At 42.7% G+C, this 22,889-nt stretch overlaps 1 protein-coding gene across 13 annotated transcripts in view; it reads right to left on the bottom strand.

The window, feature by feature from the left end:
• Positions 1 to 342: 342 nt before the first annotated feature.
• The window catches only part of fars2 (phenylalanyl-tRNA synthetase 2, mitochondrial), a 421,493-nt gene continuing 398,946 nt past the window's right edge, over positions 343 to 22,889 (bottom strand). For all 13 annotated transcript variants that reach the window (XM_078199216.1, XM_078199190.1, XM_078199225.1 and 10 more), the window contains one exon: positions 343 to 3,088. In XM_078199216.1, the coding sequence (XP_078055342.1) occupies positions 2,950 to 3,088 (139 nt within the window). In that variant the 3' untranslated portion in view covers positions 343 to 2,949. The remainder of the gene's footprint in view (positions 3,089 to 22,889) is intronic.

Genomic DNA, 22,889 nt, shown 5'->3' with positions numbered 1-22,889 from the left:
CCCACTTTGGTGAGAAGAATAGAAACGCAGAATATTTTTTAAATGGAGAAAGACGGCAAAATGTTGCAGTGCAGATGATTCTGGGTGCGCTTATACATGAATCACAAAAAGATGGAAGCAGGGGGAGGTGATGGCCTAGTGGTATTATCGTTGGGCTATTAATCCAGAACCTCAGCTTATGTCTGGGGCCCCGGGTTCAAATCCCACCAGGGCAGATGGTGGAATTTGAATTCAATTTAAAAAAATCTGGAAGTAAGAATCTACTGATGACCATGAAACCATTGTCGATTGTCGGAAAAAACCATCTGGTTCACTAATATCCTTTAGGAAAGGAAATCTGTTGTCCTTACCTGGTCTGGCCTACATGTGACTCGAGAGCCACAGCAATGTGGTTGACTCTCAACAGCCCTCGGACATCTAGGATGGGCAAGAAATGTTGGCCAGCCAGCGACGCCCATGTCCCACGAATGAATAAAAACAAGGTACAGCAAATAATTAGAAAGGCAAATGGAATGTTAGCCTTTATTACAAGGGGGATGGAGTATAAAAATGGACCAGTTTTGCTACAGCTGTCCAGGGCATTGGTGGGATCACACCTAAAGTACTGTGTCCAGTTTTGGGCTCCTTATTTGAGGAGGGTTATACTTGTGTTGGAGGCAGTTCATTGATTCCTTGGTATGAAGGGGTTGTGTTGTGAGGAAAGGTTGAGCAGATTGGGCCTATACTTTTTGGAGTTTAGCAGAATGAGAGGTGATCTTATTGAAGCATAGAGAATTTGCAGAGGGCTTGACAGGATAGACGTGGAGAGGAATTTTCCCCTTGCGGACTAGGGAGCAGTCCCCCTTTTAAGATGAGGAGGAATTACTTCTCTCAGTAGATTTTGAACCTTTGGAATTCTGTACCCTGAGAGCAGTGGAGGCTGGGTCATATTCAAGTCTAGTTAAACAAATTGGTGATCTACGAGGGTGTCAAAGGTTATGGTGGCAGGCAGGACAGTGGAGTTAAGGCCACAATCAAGCCAACTATTACCTAATTGGATGGCAGAAAAGGCTCGAGGGGCCATATGGCCTATTCCTGCACCAATTTCGTACATTCTTATCCCTCCAAGCTTTCTCCTACCTATATTTCACCAGAGATGTGTATGGCTGGACCAGTGGTGGACCTTAGGAAGAGTATAATTCTCCCACAGATTTGGGGAGTCATTTGGGATGCAACCTGGAGAGTGTACTGTCATCCTGCTAAATGAATGCAGTAGACAACTTGCTCAGCTTTTATGCAGTCAAAATGCCAATGGCAATTTTCCAGGTGTACAACTGAAGCTCAAAGGATTTTATAGGCTCCAAGGGGAAAATAAAGCATATGCTCAACTTAGTACCAAATTAAGATCCCATAACAGATAAAAATAAACTTGAGATTTGCGTATCTCTCTAATTTTGGGATATTCATTATTAATCACTCAATAGGGAGCCGGAATGTTGCATTTACTCCTGGTGCAATTGAGTTAAAGTCCTTCAGCAAGTACATCTGGAAGTACTTGGAAGAAACTGCACGAGCATAATAATCCTTCCACTGGTTATCCATTTTCTTGGTGGAATATTTTCTAACCGGCATGGCAGTATTTTAGCACAGAAGTAGTTGCCCCTGTAACAGTAGCCTTTTCAAGAACCCAAAAGTTGAAGTAAAATAAAAATGGGCTTGCATTTGCATAGCTCCTTTTACGACCACTGGAAGTCTAAAAACACTTTACAGTCAATCAAGTCCTTTTGAAGTGTAGTCACTGTTGTAATTTAGAAACAGCAGCTAACTGATACACAGTAAGCTCTCACAAACAGCAATCTGATAATGGCCAGATAATCACTTTTTCTGTTGTTAATTGGAAGGGATAACTCCTCTGGTCATCTTCAAAACAATGCCATGGGGTCTTCAACAATCACCCAAACAGGCAGAAAAGGTTTTGATGTAACACCTCATGCAACAACAGCACTCCGTCAGCACTGCACTGATTTTTGTACTCAAGTCCTGGAGCAGGATTTGAACCTGGGAGCTTGGGACCCAGAGGCGAGAGCGCTGTCAACTGACAAGAGCAGTTCAATTTCCAATGGGTTCTCACAATTGCATGCTGTAATGTCTGTAGATATCAGTGGAATCCCCAGAGAAATGGATGAATTGGTCAATTTTTATATTGCTTCTCCGGATTTTATGCTGATCTCTCACCAGAGTTATGGCAGGTGATTGGCAGAAATTAAGGGGTGCTATATTCATCTCGAGTAAAATGCTCAGGTTTGAGTTGTCCATTCAGTAAATATGGTTCAGTATTTCATAGGTTTTGAACTGCTTAAGATGTTAATGCAATTGCATAAAAAGTTGTATTTAGTTTCTTATTATCTAGAAAGCAATAAAATCAAATTTATCCAAAAAAGGATCTAACATTAGAATCCACCTAATGTGAAAGGTTCTTTAAGGTGCAAGTGATGCTACTTGAATCGGTAGACCACATTGATGTATTTGTGTTCTGTTTTTCCCTGCAGTGATTATTGCAATAATTTCTTGCACACAAAAGCAAATATTTCTGATTTTTTCTGTACCAGGAAAGCTGCTTTCAACTTGCTAGATGTGGAAACGGTGTCAGTAGAAGCCTAATTTGGTCTGATGAATGAATGACACGTTGGGTACTTCCCTGAAGCAGGTTAGCTCGTGGGAGCCAATTAACACGGACCAAGGCGTAAAACCCAAAGAAAAACCTTTCTGTTTTACAAATGAAGACTGTCATCTCTGCACAAAAACACACAAAAGAATAGCAGACATATTCATCCAAAATGCTGAGCTTTACTGAAATCAAATTCCAGCCTTAATTGCACCTCCATTTGTATTTCGTCATTTGTTGAGCACGACAAAAACTGACCGGCAGACTTCAGCAAAAATCAGAAAAATTTCATTATTTCTGGAAAGTTAAAATCTGCCTTCGACTCCCATCTTCTCCACGGTCACTTTTTCAATTGCTCGATGAATGGTGCGCACTTCTTCCTGGGTTAATGTTCTTTCCATGTGGCGGTAAGTAATCCTGTAGCAGTGGCTGACCTTTGCAGTCCTAGACAGAGAAATAACCATCAGTTCATCAGCTCTGAAACGCAGGCTGCTCACACACAGCACATAAATATATGGGGTTGATTTTGTTTCCAGTCTGGTCATGTGAACCTTGCACGGTTTTGCTATAAACTGATTAATTATTCCAATCATCTACTTTTTTTCTCTTCTTCGCTGTGAAAATGGACCTGCCAAGTAGGCACAGTTCTCAGAATTTAACCTTGCAAAGGCCGATTTATTATCCATCTGCACTTGCTCTTTGAATCTGTACTCTATTTTTAGCACACTTGTTAATGCATTTGTGTCAAATTTCTGAACGCAATATTTGAACAATTTGCTAACCTATTTTAGCACAGAAATTTCAACCACTTGAATCATAAAGCCACAGATCACCACTTTTTCATAGAATTATAGAATGCCTACAGTGCTAAAGGAGGCCATTTGGCCCATCGAGTCTGCACTGACCACAATCCCACCCAGGCCCTATTCCCGTAATCCCACATATTTACCCTACCAATCCCCATGACACTAAGGGGCAATTTTAGCATGGCCAATCAACCTAACCACACATCTTTGGACTGAGGGAGGAAACCAGGGCACCCGGAGGAAACCCACGCAGACACAGGGAGAACGTGCAAACTCCACACAGACAGTGACCCGAGACTGGAATTGAACCCAGGTTCCTGGCGCTGTGAGGCAACAATGCTAGCTGCTGTGCTTTTTAAAATTAACTTGACCACGGTTTATTCCATACTTAGAGCATTGTGCATTGAATGATGAAAATCGAATCAAGTCATTTTCCTTTCTTTCTCAATTATCTTTTTATTCCTTTCTCAGTAATGAAAAAGGTTACTCCTGTTATTTAACTGGAGTCACTTCACAGCTGAACCAGATTTTGTCCTCACTTGACATCAGGTTACTCACAGGAACAGCGATCTACCTTTATATAGACAGCTATCAAAAAGAGAAAGCATGATTGATCTTTTTCCTTTTCTTGCTCAAGTACATCAGGGCTAATAGTAGTTCTCCACTGCTGCTTTGGCTGAGGGCCGGATTTTGAATATTGCAAACTTTTTTATATTTGATTATTTTGGTTTGTGTGGTTTAGATCATGCGGCTGAGTGAGTTCTAGCTTTCAAGCCTCTAACAGTGCCCATCTCTGCCTGCAACATTAGGAAAGGGTTTAATAAAAAGCAAGCTTTCTTTATTAAGTGCAATGGTTCAAGAAGAATGCATACTATCACTTTTGCAAGACAGCGAGGGAGGTGGCAATAAATGTGGTCTTGCCATCATCACCCACTTCCCAAGAACAATTGGAAAGAAAGTTGCAGAGCTGACTAACAGACTTCCTTTAAATACAGACCAAATTTAATATGGTAGGTATCTGAACGCTATTAGACATGATTTGGTCCTCTGGTCATCACGTCTGGTCATCTAATCATCACAGTTGTGCAATTAAGCCTAAACCTTCCTGGTTTATTTACCCACTCAATCATTAAGGGATCTGAAATATGTTATCATATGATGGTTATTTAATATATATGGCTAGGTGAGTATTACTGGCATCTTGCAAAATGAAAATAGATGAGCCAGAAAATGATCTAGTGCTACTAACTTCATTAGGCTATCAGTAATCTGACTGCCTAGTTTTATTGCAAAAAGGAAAGACAGGAATAATGTATTTTTCTATTCTTCATTGTTAGGTAGTTCAAGATAAATCCAGAATATACTGTTACTTTTGTTATGCTGCAATAACCACTGGAACAAAACATAGAAACATGGAAAATAGGAGTGGCAGCCAGGCCATTCAGCCCTTCGAGCTTGCTCTGCCATTCAATATGATCATGGCTGATCCTCTATCTCAATGTCATACTCCCAAGCTCTCCCCATCCCCTTGATGCCTTTAGAGTCTAGAAAGGTATTTCATTCTTGAGTGACTTGGCCTCCACAGCCATTTGTGGTCATGAATTCCACAGGTTCACCATCCTCTGAGTTTCTCCTCATCTCAGTCCTAAATGGCCTACCCTGTATCCTGAGTCTGTGACCCCTTGTTCTAGACCCCGGCCCATGGAAACAACATCGCTGCATCTAGTCTGTCCAGCCCTGTCAGTCAGAATTCTATATGGTTCAATGAGATCACCATGTATTCTTCTGAATTCCAGTGAATACAAGCCCAGTCAAGTTAATCTCTCCTCATATGATAATCCTGCCATCTCAGGAATCAGTCTACACTCTCTCTATGGCAAATATATAATTTTTTAGTTAAGCAGACCAAAACTGCACACAATACTTCAAGTGTGGTCTCACCAAGGCCCTGTACAGCTTCAACAAGACATCCTTGTTCCTGTTCTCAAGGCCTCTTACAGTGAAGACCAATGTACCACTTGTCTTCCTAATTGCGTGCTCACCAATATGCACCATATGCTTGCTTTCAGTGACTGGTGTACAAAGGCACCCGGGTCCCTTTGTGCATTAACACTTCCAAATATTTCACAATTTAAGTAATACTTTGTCATTGTTTCTCTGTCTGAAGTGGATAACTTCACTTTTATCCACATTTTACTGCATCTGCCATGTATTTGCCCTATCACTCAACTTGTCTAAATCACCTCGAAGCCTCTTAACATCCTCCTCATCACTTACATTCCCATCAAGATTTGTGTTACATCAAACTTGAAAATATTACATTTGGTTCCCTCATCCAAATCATTGATGTAAATTTTGGATAGCTGGGGCCCAATCATTAATCCCTATGGGACCCCACTAGTTGATTGGCAGGTGATGACCTGCCAATTTGAAAAGATCCATTGGGCGGGATTTTACAGCTTCGCTCAGGCGAGACCAGAAACTCCCACCCGAGGTCAATGGAGATTTCTTCTGTCGGGCCCTCGCCTGTGCCGATTCCGTGACAGGCAAGGTGGTAGAGTTCTGGCCATTTATTCCTATTCTCTGTTTCATGCCTGCTATCCAATTCTCAATCCATGCCAATATATTCCTCCTAATCCCATGTGCTTTCATTTTTTACACAAACCTCTTATGTGGGACTTTATCAAATGCTTTCTGAAAATTCAAGTGCACCACACCCACTGGTTCACCTTCATCTATTTCACTTGTTGTGTCCTCAAGTTATGTCCTGACACTTAACCAAACAGCACCAAAATAAAAGACTGCATAGAGTGGAGGTAAAAGGGTATAAGTACTGGAGGAAGTAGTCCAAGCTGTGAAGTACTATATACCTCACCAAGGAGAGGCTACCTGCCTGCTCTATTAGCAGCAAGAAAATGAACTGAAGAATGAAGAACAAGAGTATGCTAATAAGCTTGAAAATTATACATTAGCGTTATTAAATTTTGTTACCCAGTAATGGGGTAATGATGTTTGTCGTTACTTATATGCAAATAATATAGCAACTTCAGACACAGACTACAGGAAATCCAAAAGATAACATAGAAACATAGAAAATAGGTGCAGGAGTAGGCTATTTGGCCTTTCGAGCCTGCATCACTATTCAAGGTGATCATGGCTGATCATGCACTTTCAGTCTCCCACTCCCGCTTTCTCTCCATATCCCTTGATCCCTTTAGCCACAAGGGCCACGTCCAGCTCCCTCTTGAACATTTGATTTGATTTATTATTGTCACATGTATTAGCATACAACGAAAAGTATCGTTATCTAATGAACTGGCCCCCACATCTTTCTGTGGTAGAGAATCCCACAGGTTCACAACACTCTGAGTGAAGAAGTTCTTCCTCATCTCAGTCCTGAATGGCTTACCCCTTATTATTAGACTGTGAACCCCTAGTTCTGTCCTTGGTGTGTTGTTTGTTATTAGATTTGGGTGAATGGCATTTCCTTGCCTGGCACATCACTGAAATGTATTGAATACCATGAAAGTGCTGCGCTTGGGCAGCAGAAACAAACTAAACTCGACACAGAAATTAAATCTTGTTCATTTCAGTCTAAGTACTCTTTTAAATGATGTGATAAATCTTAATTATTGCCAATTAACAACTTTGGCACTGAAATTTAACAACTACAGGTGGGGAGTCTCAGTCAGACTTTAATTGTCAGAGTTCTAAAAATGTCAAATGCAAAAAAGCCTTTGCCTTTTGTCTCATTTTATTCTCTCACTCTTTGAATTCAGTTTTTCTTTCATTCTCCATTTCTTTCTGTACGTGTTTTGACATTGAACTTATACTCAAACTTACAGGGCAAAGTTTTCCCAAAATTTGTCAGAATGTCAGGCTCTGACCGAAAATCCCCGGCTGGTTTCTCTCCAGAAGTGCAGCCTAATGCACAGAAAATCTGGAGGCGTCATTACAGCGGGATAGGGCCTGATAGAGCCAGCAAGGCCAGTGCCACAGAGATCAGGGCGCCATCTTTAAAGGGCACCCAGGTGGGCATTTAAAATAAGTACTCCCAACCCCCCCCCCCCTCCCCCCCCCCCCCCCATAGACACGGAGGACTATCCCCACAAGCTTTGGGGCAACTGCCCCTCCCACCACAAAAGTAATGGGGTACTCTCCCTCTCCCCCCGCACTGTCATTGGGGCTCCCTCCGCACTGTCATTGGGTTCTCCCACCCAGCCCCCATTTCAAACCGAGAATCCCGTTATGCCCACTCGTGAGATTTAGCGACCATAACAGGATTTGTGCCAATGGGGAACAGGGCCACTAGATCTTGCCCACATTATTTTTTCACTCTTTACAATGTTAATTTCACCATGTTTCAATCTGATTGGTTGAGTAGATACACTATTGGTTGATCTGTTCCTTTAGGTCCCAGATGCCTTGTCTGCCTCGCTGCAGCATTATCTGCTTGTTCTCTCAGCAATCAGCCATGCCAACATTTTAAAAACTTAAATGTGCAAGAGGATGTCAGCTATGCCACATTGAAACTATCACCTAAAGTGTTCAAAATGAGTAGTTTACAGAACAAATTTTGTCCCATGCTATTACACACAGTAAAAGCCATATAAGATTACCAATAACTGGCACTTTAGTAAACAATTCTACCCATGAAACTATTAGATTTCCTTATGTTGCTGCCCCACAATGTTCCATTTGTGAACCATGTTTTGGATCAGCCTCTCTAGCCCAGAGCCAGAAATTGGGACGAAGAGGGAGGATCTGAGCTATTAATGCAGCTGAGTACGAATGAAATCCACATCAAAAACAAAACAAAAGCTGGGAATGCATTGCAGATCAATCAGAAGAAAGAAAGAGAAAGATGTCTCGGAAATTTTCCCATTGCACATTTCCAACATTGCTGCTTTTCCCTTTTATCACAATTAGTCTCTGCCGCAAAATCCTACAAAATAATTTCCCAACAAATGTAAAAGTAAAAGTTTATTTATTAGTCACAAGTTGGCTTACATTAACACTGCAATGAAGTTACTGTGAAAATCTCCTAGTTGCCACACTCCGGCGCCTGTTCGGATACACTGAGGGAGAATTTAGCATGGCCAATGTACCTAACCAACACATCTTTTGGACTGTGGGAAGAAACCGGAGCACCGGGAGGAAACCCACGCAGTCATGGGGAGAACGTGCAGACTCCGCACAGACAGTGACCCAAGCCTGGAATCGAACCTGGGTCCCTAGTGCTGTGAGACAGCAGTGCTAACCACTGTGCCACCGTGCCGCCCCAAACGTAGTTAGAAACAGCAGTTTTATTCCACAGCTCTAACATAGATATAAGAAAGTAACTTAAATATGAGACAACTTCAAGTCTCTGCACTGTCAAAATTAATTTTCATTACAAAACATTCTTAAGTTTTGCTCCTATCCAGCCACCCTCTTACCATGACAAAAGTCAGCTTCGAACTGATGGATTTTAAAATAAAGTCCCACTACAGTAACAAGCTGGGCAAGCAGGCCCCTTAAAGAAGAGCAACGGATCCCAGACCACAATAAATCCCAGGTTTTTAGAGCAAGAAGGAATTAGGCCCACTCAGGAGGGGGTGAGGGAGCTAGTGGGATGGGTTTTGGAGATGAATCTGCAGAGCACAAAAGCGGGGATATCATCTTGGAAGAGAGGAGGGGTGCTCTGGATGTGCACAGGGCACCCCCAAAGGACACAGCCTCCCTTCCTTCCCTCCTTTTAACTAGGTGGGTTAAAAAAGGTCTGCCAACTCTCGTCTGCGTGTCTGCCACAGCATGTGCATCATGGCTCGGGCAGTGTAATATTTGGGTCAACTGGCTTGTTATCAACCTGAATTGCTCTTTAATTATTTGAGAAAAAATGTCAGATGGGTTAGCGGTTGTGGTGCCTGTCCACTTACTGTTTTGAGGGGATTGGGGGTGGGTTGAAAGGCGGTGAGCTAGTTACCTGTCATAGGCCTGCCCTGGCCGAAAGCACATGCTACAAGGGGCTGTAAAATTTAGCCCAAAACTCCAGTTGTGGCAGAACCAGTGTTTCTTAAACGTTCATCATGACTTCTTTGCTTTTGTATTCTATGCCTTGATTTATAAAGCCTAGAATCCTCTATCAACCTGTCACCTCAACAATTTATGTACATATGCTCCCAAATCTTCATGTTCCTGCACCCTTTAGTTTGTATTGCCTTTTTAAAAAAAAATATGCTTAACTGGGAAAAGAATCAGCAGTAATGATTTTAAACTGACAGTCAATATTTGTCAATCCATGACACGTGGAAAAATTGTAAAGGGGATAAACACCTTATATTAGCAGCTTGTATTGCTCCTGGCATCATATAGGAAAAATAATTATTTATGTTCTCCATGTAATCTTTGAGGGCTTGCAGTAGTAGTTTTGACAAACTGAAAACAGTACTAAATATTTTAGTTTCTTCCAATGTGTGTTATAAATGAATATGTTTATTTTTTGCTCATGCATCTGTTGCCATCCCTAATTGCCCATGTGAAGGTGAGCTGCCTTCCTGAACTGGCAGTCCATGTGATGCAGGTACAACGACAGTGCGGTTAGGGAGTTCCAGCACCCAGTAACAATGAAGGAATGGTGGCAATATCATTCCAAGTCAGGATTGTGTGTGATTTGGAGGGGAACATGTAGGTGGGAACATGTAGATGGTTCCCATGCATCTGCTGCCCATGTCCTTCTAGGTGGTAGAGGGCGCAGGTTTGGAAGGTACTGTGGAAGAAGCCTTGGTGCCACTTCTACTGCCACTAAGCATCGGTGGTGGATGGTATGAATGTTTTTGGTGGTGGATGGGATGCCAATCAAGCAGGCTGCTTTGTCCTGAATGGTGCTGAGCTTTTTAAGTGTTGTTGAAGTGGCAGTCATCCAGGCAAATGAAGAGTATTCCATTACACTCCTTACTTGTACTTTGTAGATTGTGAACAGCTTTGGGGAGTCAGGAGGTGTTATTCTCCGCAGACTTCCCAGCCTCTGACTTGCTCTGTTACCACAGTATTTATATGGCTGGTCCAGCTCAATTTCTGGTCTTTAGTAGCCCCCAGGATGTTGTTAGTGACCAAGCATCACGAACTAAGTTGTTCTGGAGGAACACAAACTGAGCATCAATGAACAGGTTATTGCTGAGTAAGTGCCGCTTGATAGCACTGCTTTCGATACCTTTCAATCATTTTGCTGATGATCGAGAGTAGACTGACGGGGTTTGGGATGAATTTGTCCTTTTTGTGGACAGGAAATAAATGGGCAATTGTCTGCATTATCGAGTACATGCCAGTGTTGTAGCTGTACTAGAACAGCTTGACAAGGTGTGGAGATAATTCTGGTACCCACGTCTTCAGTGCTATTGCTGGAGTGTTGTCAGGGCCCATTGCCTTTGCAGTATCCAGTACCTTCAGCCATTTCTTCAGATCAACTGGAGTGAATTGAATTGGCCAAAAACTGACATCTGTGATGGCGGGGACCTCTGGGGAAGGCCAATATCGATCATCCACTTGGCACTTCTGCCTGACAATGGCTGCAAATGCTTCAGCCTTGACTTTTTCACTGATGTGTTGGGCTATTCTATCATTGAGGTTGGGGATATTTGTGAAGCCTCCTATTCTCGTGGTTTAATTGTCCACCACCATTCACGACTAGATGTGGTGAGACTTTAGAGCCTAGATCTGATTTGTTGGTTGCAGTATCACTTAGCTCTGTCAATTGCATATTGCTTCCATTGTTTGGCATGCAAGCAGTCCTGTGTTGTAGCTTCATCAGGTTAGCACCTCATTTTTAGGTATGCCTAGTGTTGCTCCTGGCAGGCACTCCTGCACTCTTCATTGAAACATGATTGATCCCCTGGCTTGGTTGATCAGGGTCAACGTGATCAACCAAGGTAACGGTTGAGTGGGCGATAAGCCAGGACATGAGGTTACAGATTTTGGTTGCATACAATTCTACCACAGTCCATGTGATAGTCCAGTTTTGAATGGTTAGATCTATTCAAAATATATGCTATTGGGCATGGTGGTAGTTCCACATCACACAATGGGAAATCTCCTTAATCAAACAGGACTTTCAAACAGGACTTAATCAAACAGGACTTAATCAAACAGGACTTCACCAAGACTGTACAGTGGTCACTCCTACCAATATTGTCATGGACTGATGCATCTGCAACAGCTAGATTGGTGAGGACGAGGTCAAGTAGGTTTTTCCCTCTTGTTGGTTCCCTCACCACCTGCCACAGATCCAGTCTAGCAGCTGTGTCCTTTAGGACTAGGCCAGCTTGCTCAGTAGCACTGCTACTGGTACACTGAAGTCCCCCACCTAGAGTACATTCCTGCCCTTCCCAGCATCAGTGCTTTCTCTGAGTAGTGTGGAGGAGTAAGAAATTATGGCCAAAGCCTTTGGTATCTCCACTCTAACGTCTTTCAACAGCCTAGCCACTGAGAAGATTTAATAGTGAAAAAATTATAAAGAGACATTTAATGGGATATCAAAGATAAAATAGATTCTGCTGGATATTTTTCGGAAAATTAAATAATCAGTTCTGTGCATTGGGAATCGAACAAGACTAACTAAACACCGTGAGCTGTCTGTGTGGAGTCTGCCCATTCTCTCCGTGTCTGCGTGGGTTTTCTCCGAGTGCTCCAGTTTCCTCCCACTGTCCGAAGACGTGCAGGTTAGGTGGATTGGCCATGGTAAATTGCACATTCGTGTCCAAAGATATGTAGGTTAGGTGGATTAGCCATGGGAAATGCACGGGGTTACTTTGGGCCTGGGTATGATGCTTGTTCAAAGAGTCGGTGCAGATCTGATGGGCCAAACGGCCTCCTTCTGTACTGTGGGGATTCGATGGTTCTAATATTTGTTCCCTTTACAAGAATATTATGGCTGCCGCAAGACACTTAACTCATTTACTTTAAAATTCTTATTTTTTCATCTCTTTATTTCCTTCATTGATCCTAAATCACCGTTGCAGTTTACCTCACTCCATATAAAATGCTGAAAAATATTGGCATCATGCTTCGCTATATTACTATAATTATATTTAAAGCAAATAATTACAACTGATATCCTGAATAAGTATCAACATTTGTTACTAACAATTCAGTAATTATTTTGTCATGATTTTTGCAATATGTGTTAAACACTTTAATCTGAAACTACAGTGGTCATTGGCTTACAATTGCAGCATGCCAAAATAATTGCTACCACCTGTTGTTGATGCAAGATCTGGCAATAGGAGCCCAGAATTCTGCTTCTCCTCTGAGATGTCAAAGTAAAATAAAGCCAATGAACTATTTCTGTGCTCAGGTGTACTACAGAAGTGTGTGTGTGTTTCTCCCTTTTTTTAAAATTTCAGCAAAATATCAAAAAGACCTTGGACCTGAAATTGGTCCAGTGGATGCCATTTGGGAATCAAAATGGTGTCCATTGCCTGCTGTAAATTATGATAGATGGCATATTGGTACGGGTGTTCATGCGCACATAGTTATTGTCTGCCTGATGTATGCAAAACAAGCAGATTTCAATGTCAATCAGTGTGCAACAATGTGCGAGACTCTTGTATTTTACTAAGCATGTCCTGACTGATATCTGCCACATGTTTAACCTTGGAGCATTGCAGTGGCTGTGGAGGTGACAGTGTGGATTAAATTTTATGCTGCGAGACAAAGGGTTTATGACTGCTGTCAAGATACCAGGCATTGACCTGTACAATTGGCTGCACATGGTTGCACACCAACTTAACGTTGGGGGAGTTGAACCCCATTCGGTTCTGGCAAATGGCAAGGGATACTCTGCAGCAAACATAAAGTGATAAATGAGAGGTTGATGGCGCCCTGCAATATGTGGCATGCTACAATCCCAGTAAGGTCACATGCTCGATTCATCTGTTGGTCTCTGGAATGAGAGAATGAAATGTAGGTCTCTGCCATTGGACAGAGTGCCTCAGACATCTCTCTTTGACATCAGTGGACGGCAAACTATGCAAATATTTCCAGTTCTAGCCTGCATTTCAGTCAAAATTGCATGGATTAATTGAGCATCACCATTTTTACTCCCGTCTTGAAGTCTATCCAATTTAACCCAGTTCCTTTCTTCTGAACTCATCTCCCAACCTCTCACAAATGACACACACTTAATAGTGTAAATGACATTAAGAACACAATGACAACTGAGTGAATGTTTCTGGCAGAGAGCTCACAAATTCATGACAGCACTTCAGCCTTACTTAGTACTCAGTTCACATTTTAATTAGTTCCATTTTTGTCTGCATTTTAATGCTGTGATATGGTGAGGGAGCTGCCATGTGAGGCAGAAACAACGGTCAAAAATAGCAGGCATGATAAATACCCAAGTTATGTTAACAAGTACAACAGTGCCAACAAATATGTAACATGTTAGAATTCCTCCCTCATTTGTATACAGACATGAACATCAGAATGGAAGTTGCTGCAGTCAATTGAGACCATGTTGTATGGGGTCACCATGCACCTTGGTTCTTGAGAAAGTTGGCAGTCTGGCCCATGGTGTTTTCTACAACCATAACCATGTATAACCATATATTATGGTTATACATGGGGACCAATATACTTGCAGGGAGGTTTGCTAGTGTTATTGGGGAGGGTTTAAACTAGATTTGCAGGGGGATGGGAACCAGAGTGCCAGAGCAGATAGTGGAGCGGGGGTCAAAATAAATGATGTTAATAGTGCATGCAAAATCACAAATAGAAGGGTTGTGTGTGGTGGTAATAATCTTCTGAGGTGTGTCTATTTCAATGCCAGGAGTATTGTGGAGAAGGCAGACGAGCTGAGGGCATGGATTGACACATGGAATTATGACATTATAGCCATTAGTGAAACTTGGCTACAGGAGGGGAAGGACTGGCAGCTCAATGTTCCAGGGTCCCGATGTTTCAGACGTGATAGAAGCAGAGGGATGAAGGGTGGGGGGGTGGCATTGCTAGTCAGGGAAAATGTTACAGCAGTGCTCAGGCAGGACAGATTAGAGGGCTTGTCTACTGAGGCCATATGGGTGGAGCTGAGAAACAGGAAAGGTATGACCACATTAATGGGGTTGTATTATAGACCACCCAATAGTCAGCGAGAATTGGAGGAGCAAATCTGCAGAGAGATAGCAGACAACTGCAGGAAACATAAAGTTGTGATAGTAGGAGATTTTAATTTTCCACATATAGATTGGGACTCCCAAACTGTTAAAGGTCTAGATGGGTTAGAGTTTGTAAAATGTGTTCAGGAAAATTTTCTAAATCAATATATAGAGGTACCAACTAGAGAGGATGCAATATTAGATCTCCTATTAGGAAACGTGTTAGGACAAGTGACGGAAGTGTGTGTAGGGGAACACTTTGGTTCCAGTGATCATAACGCCACTCGTTTCAACTTGCTCATGGATAAAGATAGATCTGGTCTTCGGGCTGAGGTTCTAAACTGGAAAAAGGCCAAATTTGAAGAAATGAGAAAGGATCGAAAAAGCGTGGATTGGGACAGGCTGTTCTCTGGCAAGGATGTGATTGGTAAGTGGGAGGCCTTCAAAGGAGAAATTTTGAGAGTGCAGAGTTTGTATGTTCCTGTCGGGATTAAAGGCAAAGTGAATAAGAATAAGGAACCTTGGTTCTCGAGGGATATTGGAACTCTGATAAAGAAGAAGAGAGAGATGTATGACATGTATAGGTAACAGGGAGCAAATAAGATGCTTGACGAGTATAAAAAGTGCAAGAAACTACTTAAGAAAGAAATCAGGAGGGCTAAAAGAAGACATGAGGTTGCTTTGGCAGACAAGGTGAAGGATAATCCTAAGAGCTTCTACAGGTATATTAAGAGCAAAAGGATAGTAAGGGATAAAATTGGTCCTCTTGAAGATCAGAGTGGTCGGCTATGTATGGAACCAAAAGAAATGGGGGAGATATTAAATGGGTTTTTTGCATCCGTATTTACTAAGGAAACTGGCATGGAGTCTATGGAAATAAGGCAAACAAGTAGGGAGGTCATGGAACCTATACAGATTAAAGGGGAGGAGGTGCTTGCTGTCTTGAGGCAAATCAGAGTAGATAAATCCCCAGGACCGGACAGTGTATTCCCTCGGACTTTGAAGGAGACTAGTGTTGAAATTGCAGGGGCCCTGGCAGATATGTTTAAAATGTCGGTATCCACGGGTGAGGTGCCGGATGATTGGAGGATAGCTCATGTTGTTCCGTTGTTTAAAAAAGGCTCAAAAAAAGGCTGAATGTGGGAAATTATAGGCTGGTAAGTTTGACGTCAGTGGTAGGTAAATTATTGGAAGGAGTACTAAGAGATAGGATCTACAAATATTTGGATAGACAGGGACTTATTCGGGAGAGTCAACATGGCTTTGTGCGTGGTCGGTCATGTTTAACCAATCTATTAGAGTTTTTCGAGGAGGTTACCAGGAAAGTGGATGAAGGGAAGGCAGTGGATGTTGTCTACATGGACTTCAGTAAGGCCTTTGACAAGGTCCCACATGGGAGGTTAGTTAGGAAGGTTCAGTTGCTAGATATACATGGAGAGGTAGTAAATTGGATTAGACATTGGCTCAATGGAAGAAACCAGAGTGTGGTAGTGGAGGATTGCTTCTCTGAGTGGAGGCCTGTGGCTAGTGGTGTGCCACAGGGATCAGTGCTGGGTCCATTGTTGTTTGTCATCTATATCAAAGATCTGGATGATAATGTGGTAAATTGGATCAGCAAATCTGCTGATGATACAAAGATTGGAGGTGTAGTGGACAGTGAGGAAGGTTTTCAAAGTTTGCAGAGGGATTTGGACCAGCTAGAAAAATGGACTGAAAAATGGCAGATGGAGTTTAATGCAGACAAGTGTGAGGTATTGCACTTTGGAAGGACAAACCAAGGTAGAACATACAAGGTAAATGGTAGGACACTGAAAAGTGCAGTAGAACAGAGGGATCTGGGAATACAGATACATAATTCCCTAAAAGTGGCATCACAGGTAGATAGGGTCGTAAAGAGTGCTCTTGGTACATTGGCCTTTATAAATCAAAGTATTGAGTATAAGAGTTGGAATGTTATGGTGAGGTTGTATAAGACATTGGTGAGGCCGAATTTAGAGTATTGTGTCCAGTTTTGGTCACCTAATTACAGGAAGGATATTAATAAGGTTGAAAGAGTGCAGAGAAGGTTGACAAGGATGTTGCCAGCACTTGAGAAACTCAGTTACAGAGAAAGGTTGAATAGGTTAGGACGTTATTCCCTGGAGCGTAGAAGAATGAGGGGAGATTTGATAGAGATGTATAAAATTATGATGGGTATAGATAGAGTGAATGCAAGCAGGCTTTTTCCACTGAGACTAGGGGAGAAAGAAACTAGAGGACATGGGTTAAGGGTGAAGGGGGAAAAGTTTAAAGGGAATATTAGGGGGGGCTTCTTCACACAAAGAGTGGTGGGAGTGTGGAATGAGCTGCCAGATGAAGTGGTGAATGTGGGCTCACTTTTAACATTTAAGAAAAACTTGGACAGGTACATGGATGAGAGGGGTGCGGAGGGATATGGTCCAGGTGCAGGTCAGTGGGACTAGGCAGAAAAATGGTTCGGCACAGCCAAGAAGGGCCAAAAGGCCTGTTTCTGTGCTGTAATGTTCTATGGTTCTATTACCAGTACTGTAAAATTATTAGGACAATGAGATCCATCGGGATGTTTCACCTAGCAGCATGATGAACAGAGTCAACACCTTGAATAATAATAAAGCCTACAGTAAGTGTTATTAATTCTAATCTCAGTATTTTCTTCCTAAATAAATTCTAGACTTTTTTGTTCAGGTAGATGCCAAGTATTCCCAAATCAAGAGCAGATATATTATTATTGACTGACTGAATTTAGTCAAGATTAATACTAATAAGACAATGCATTAACATTTACTTGAGCTTTCTTTCATATTTTTTGATTAAGTTTACCCTTTTTACTGCAGTCTTACATCCTTTCCTTAGGTACTTGGCTAGACAACTCTGCAGCGAAAAGTGAGTGAACAGCCAGTGCCATAATATGAATACCCACACAGAACAGGCCACTGCCAATGTTCCCAGTAGTGTGTTGCCAGGAATGGCCTCGGTGCAACACTCCCATACAATGACCACCCATCCTCTCCCTTACAGACCTGAAGTGACATGTCTCACCTTGTTACCTCTCAACACAAAATTGAATGGAATGGGCACCAATCTATGTTCATGTAGTCTGCTTCATGACTGATATATCCCACCATTCAAACCATCTTGCCTGTGCTGATTCTTTGGAAGAGCTCTCCAATTGGTCCTCCTACAAGATAGTGCACTCCAGATCACAAGAACACATCACATGAAAGGAATTCTCCATACCTTCACCCCTGTTTTATTTATAACTTTCTTAAATGTGTTACTGACCTTGCTGCCATTACAAACAGCTTCACCCTATGTACTCTCTAAAAAATCCTTATTTCTTGAACATCTCCATTAAATTTCCCCTAAATCTCTGTGCTCTAAGGAGAACAATCTCAGCTTCTCCAGCCTCTCCCATAACAGAAGTCCATCATTACTGGTAGCATTGTAAGAAATCTCCATTGCAGCCTCTCCAAGGCCTTGACATTTTTCCTACATTGTGTCAAAATTTTAAAAAACACATCTTTAAACATTTCAAACAAACTTTGGATGACACAGTGGTTAGCACTGCTGCCTCACAGCTCCAGGAACCTGAGTTCAATTCTGGCCTTGGGTGACTGTGCTAAGTCTGTGCATTCTCCCCATGACTACGTGGGTTTCCTCCCACAGTCCAAAGATGTGCGGGTTAGATTGATTGGCTATGCTAAATTTCCCCTTAGTGTCAGGGGGATTAGCAACGTAAATGCATGAGGTTACGGGGATAGGACCTGGATGGAATGGTTGTGGGTGCAGGCTCGATGTGGCCTCCTTCTGCACTGTCGGGATTCTATGGAAAATTCTATTCTGTGGAATTTGTTAAACGTTACCTCGTAATGATTTCAGTTTTCCTCAACCATACTTTGCAGTCATTGTTTCTAATCCAATGTTTATGTCAATTAACTTGAGCTTCTCAGTCACACTTAACTTTAATTCTTGTATTCTCTATTTCCCCTCTTATTGATTCTCCTGTTCAGATGAACCTGGCAGCTAGTTGCTCATGCTTATCTGTTAAGCATTGATCAGGTACAGAACAGCAGTGCATCCTATCAGTTAAACAAGTCATTTACATAAGTAAATAAATTGATGGGCTATTAGTGATCATTTGATTGTTCTGGCAAACTAGTTGGTTTAATAGGCAAGATATTCTTGAATGTGATCATTAGCAGAGGACTTCAGCCCAAGCGACAAGCAAGCAGCTCTGTTAACCTGATGCTGTGTGTGACAAGGATGGGGACACATCATTGATACTATCACACAGCCCCAGCACTAATTGGTTTTACAGAGACAGGATCTACCATATAATTATTTTGTATACAACTTGAAAGCTAATATAAGTTTATCTGTGCGATTTCCATTGTGGAAAATAAAGTAATATCAGCAAGAATTCCTATCTCCCACCTCTCAAAAGGATTCAGTAACAATAAGAGAAAATATTGCTCCTGAAACTGCACAGGGCTTCCTCATAGAATAGAATCCCTACAGTGCAGAAGGAGGCCATTCGGCCTATCGAGTCTGCACCACAATCCCACCCAGATCCTACCCTCATAACCCCATGCATTTACCCTAGCTAGTCTCCCAAGACTAAGGGACAATTTAGTATGGCCAATCCACCTAACCCGCACATCTTTGGCGTGTGGGAGGAAACCGGAGCGCCTGGAGGAAACCTATGCAGATACAGGGAGAACGTGCAAACTCCACACAGTGACCCAAACCAGGAATCGAACCCAGGTCCCTGGCACTGTGAGGCAGCAGTGCTAACCACTGTGCTACCCACAGGTGTTTTGCTGAAATTTAGTTGGAACTAGAAAAACCTCCAGAGAAATATTGTAAAAGGCTACTCTCAGCCATTTACATGGGTTCTTCGAGGTTAACTGGAAGAGGCCATATAACGCAGTGTGTGTGGTCATCTGTGTTGTTGGGATAACAGTCCAAAACATAGGGCCCGATTTTACCAAAACTTCGCGCCCGTTTTGTAAAGTTGGGTGTCGGGCCTTTAACGCAGTGCGCACCCGATTCCTAGCAGCGCGCGACTTTACCAACACCCGATTCGGGCACAGGCCCGGCATGCATTTAAATCGACTTAATGAAGCGCGCGCCCCACTCTACCACCAAATCCCACTTTACCACTGTGTGGCCCAATCCGCATCCGCGTTTTTAACGACCTGGTAAATAAAAGTCGGAAGCCGGCGCTTCCTCAGTGAGGGTTGGCGAGGAGGTAGACGCGTTGCATTCGGAGGCTCCCCGGTACTTACGTGTGGCTTGAGTCGCGGCCATTCCACTGTCCCAGGTCTGTAGCGTCTCTGCGAGTGTGGTGGGGGAGGGGGGGCTGTTGCTGTGCACGAACTCCGATGTCTGTGTGGCAGCACGGACCTCGGGTCCTGCAGTGCAGCTGGGTCCTAGCACTGCAGCTCACTTCAGGCTGAAGATGTGTACACAGTGCAGACAGCACTGCTGCAGCCTTCCAACGTTACCAGGGGCTGTGACTGTGTGCTGCATGTGGCTGGGGGGGCTGGGGGGCATGAGGGGGCGGATGGACTTGGGAGAATCTTGCAAACTGCAAATAATGTAGCATCCTCTTTGTGCTGCCTAACTATCTATGGGAAAGGTAATTAAACTACAGTGTCCCAGTGAGTAAGTAGTGACCTGTATAATACATTTGTGGTCTGTAACTGGATTGTTGATGCTCAAATGTTCAGAGTCCTGTGGTGAACTTGGCATAATTGTCCCCGTGGTGGAACTTGGTTGGAAATAAGATTCAAGGAGATTACTACATCGTGGAAACCAACCATAGTGAAAAGAAGCTTGTATTGGCAACTCTTCTCTCACATTCCATGGCAGATGTGCCCCTACTCATGAATGTGACTTGCATGGGCAACGTTGGGTGCAGCTACTCTGCCTCTGGAGCAGCCTTGGATCCTTTGTCATCTTGTTTTCATCTGAATATTGCACAGAATTAGAGGAATCCCCTTTGGAAGATAATGTCAAAGTTATAATCGCAGGAACTAAAAACCTGACAGTCAAAAATCTGGGATAATATTTCAAAATGTATATCCCCCCATCCATGTTTTGGAATATTATGAAGACAAGGTTACTTAAGAAGATTATTCTCTGTTCGAACAAAGAATAAAAAACGTACAGCACAGGAACAGGCCCCTTGGCCCTCCAAGCCTGTGCCGATCATGATGTCCTAACTAAACTAAAAAAAAAACCTGCCCTTACTCAGTCCGTATCCCTCTATTCCCTCCCTATTTGTGTATCCATCCAGATGCCTCTTAAATGTTGCTAATGTGCCTGCTTCCACCACCTCTTCTGGCAGCACGTTCCAGGCACCCACCACTCTCTGCATGAAAAACTACCCCAGCACATCTTCCTTAAACTTTCCCCCTCTCACCTTGAACATGTGCCCCCTTGTTCCACTTCCACCCTGGGGAAAAGCCTCTAAATATGTACCCTGTCTATGCCTCTCATAATTTTGCTAAGAGCCAATAAAGGAGATATGTCACATGCTTATGCAGACCTGAATCCCACGTCCACCAGAATAATTACACTGCAAATGCCAGTCAAAGTCACAATAGCCCACACTTTGCTTGCCAGTAGCTCCTTACAAGAGTGCTATTAACATTAGATGTTTCATTTTAGCAATGTATGGCTGCCAAACATCAATATAAATGAATGTTTGTTATCTACAGAGTTGCTTTGATTCCTTTATTTGAAGACAGTCCGCCATTGCACCAGTGCCACGATGCCTGCATCTCAATGGAAAGAGCTGAGGTATCCACAATATCGGAGCCAGCAAGCTACGCACTACAACAGGCATCATGTTGCTAAAGCACATTTGAGAGAGGGTTAGAAGAGATGACCAAAAGTGTGGTCAAACATTTGTCTTTTCTAGATTTATAAAGGTTGCGGGTTTGGTGGGGGGGGAAGAGTGGTGTAGAGACAGAAACATCCAGGTAGAAGGTTGCAGACAGTCGAATTGAGGTGGCTAAATGTTCTTCTATGAATGATCAGATGGGATGCACAATAGCTAGAATTGGAGGATAAGCTACAGAAAGACTAGAGGGGGCGGCAGGAATCGGATGAGGTGAAATCATGGAGAGATCTGAAAACAAGAAGTATTTTTGATTTGATGAATTGGGTGATAGGGAACCAATGAGTAAGGGTGAGGGTAACGTGCAAGTGCGACTTAGAGCAGGAAAGTATATGGTGGTTGATTTTTGGACAAGTTAATATTTATAATGGGGGAAAATATGAGAAATTGCCAGGAAAGGTTTTGGAGGATTCAAGTCTAGAGGTGGTAAGCATGGATACAGGTTTCAACGTCATGGGCTGGTGTAGAGATAAATCTGGCATGCTCCTGAGTTGGAATGAAGTGTTCTTTGTGGTGGATAGAATCTGCGATTTAAAAGTTAGGCCTGGCTGAAGAGGATGCTAATGTTTCACAAAGTTCAGTTTAGCCTGGAAGTATAGCCAGTGGGGAGGACGAAGTTAGTGTCGAGGAAGAGGAGTTTATTGCAGACCTGAATTCACTTCTGTCACTGCCTTAAAAAATGGTTCTAAATATTCCCTTTTGTTATTTTATTACCTCCAGGAACAAAAATATCCACTTTCAATTTGACAATGTTGCTGTGAAATGTTCATTTGTCGAACAAGAACACATTATAGTGTTTTCTTTCAAACTTTAGCTAATGTTCATTAATCCATTTTTGGTTGAATAAGAATTCAGAGCAATTGGCAATCCAAATGAATAGTCAGTTAGTGCTTTCTAAAAATACCCACTTGGTGATATAGAACTACTTTGTCTCTAAGTTTTCAGGGCCGGATATGATCATCAGTTAACTCCCCACCTGAAAGATTTGACTAAATCAATGCTGGCAGGTATATGGGTAGAAATGAGACCTTATTAAGACTTAGGTACAAAATTGCCCAGTTTTGGAGACCAACATCCTGCATCCACCTGAAAGATCTTTGATATCAGGTGGCACAGTGGTTAGCACTGCTGCCTCACAGCGCCAAGGACCTGGATTCAATTCCCGGCTTGAGTCACTGTCTGTGTGGAGTGTGCACGTTCTCCCCATGTCTGCGTGGGTTTCCTCTGGGTGCTCTGGTTTCCTCCGACAGTCCAAAAGACGTGTTGGTTTGGTGCATTGGCCGTGCTAAATTCTCCCTCAGTGTACCCAAACAGGTGCTGGAGTGTGGCGACTAGGGAATTTTCACAGTAACTTCATTGCAGTGTTAATGTAAGCCTACTTGTGA

Source organism: Mustelus asterias, chromosome 2, assembly GCF_964213995.1.
Source record: "Mustelus asterias chromosome 2, sMusAst1.hap1.1, whole genome shotgun sequence".
NCBI lineage: Eukaryota > Metazoa > Chordata > Chondrichthyes > Carcharhiniformes > Triakidae > Mustelus > Mustelus asterias.
The sequence above is the reverse complement of the archived record's forward strand: the minus strand, read 5'-3'. Positions and strand labels throughout refer to the sequence as shown.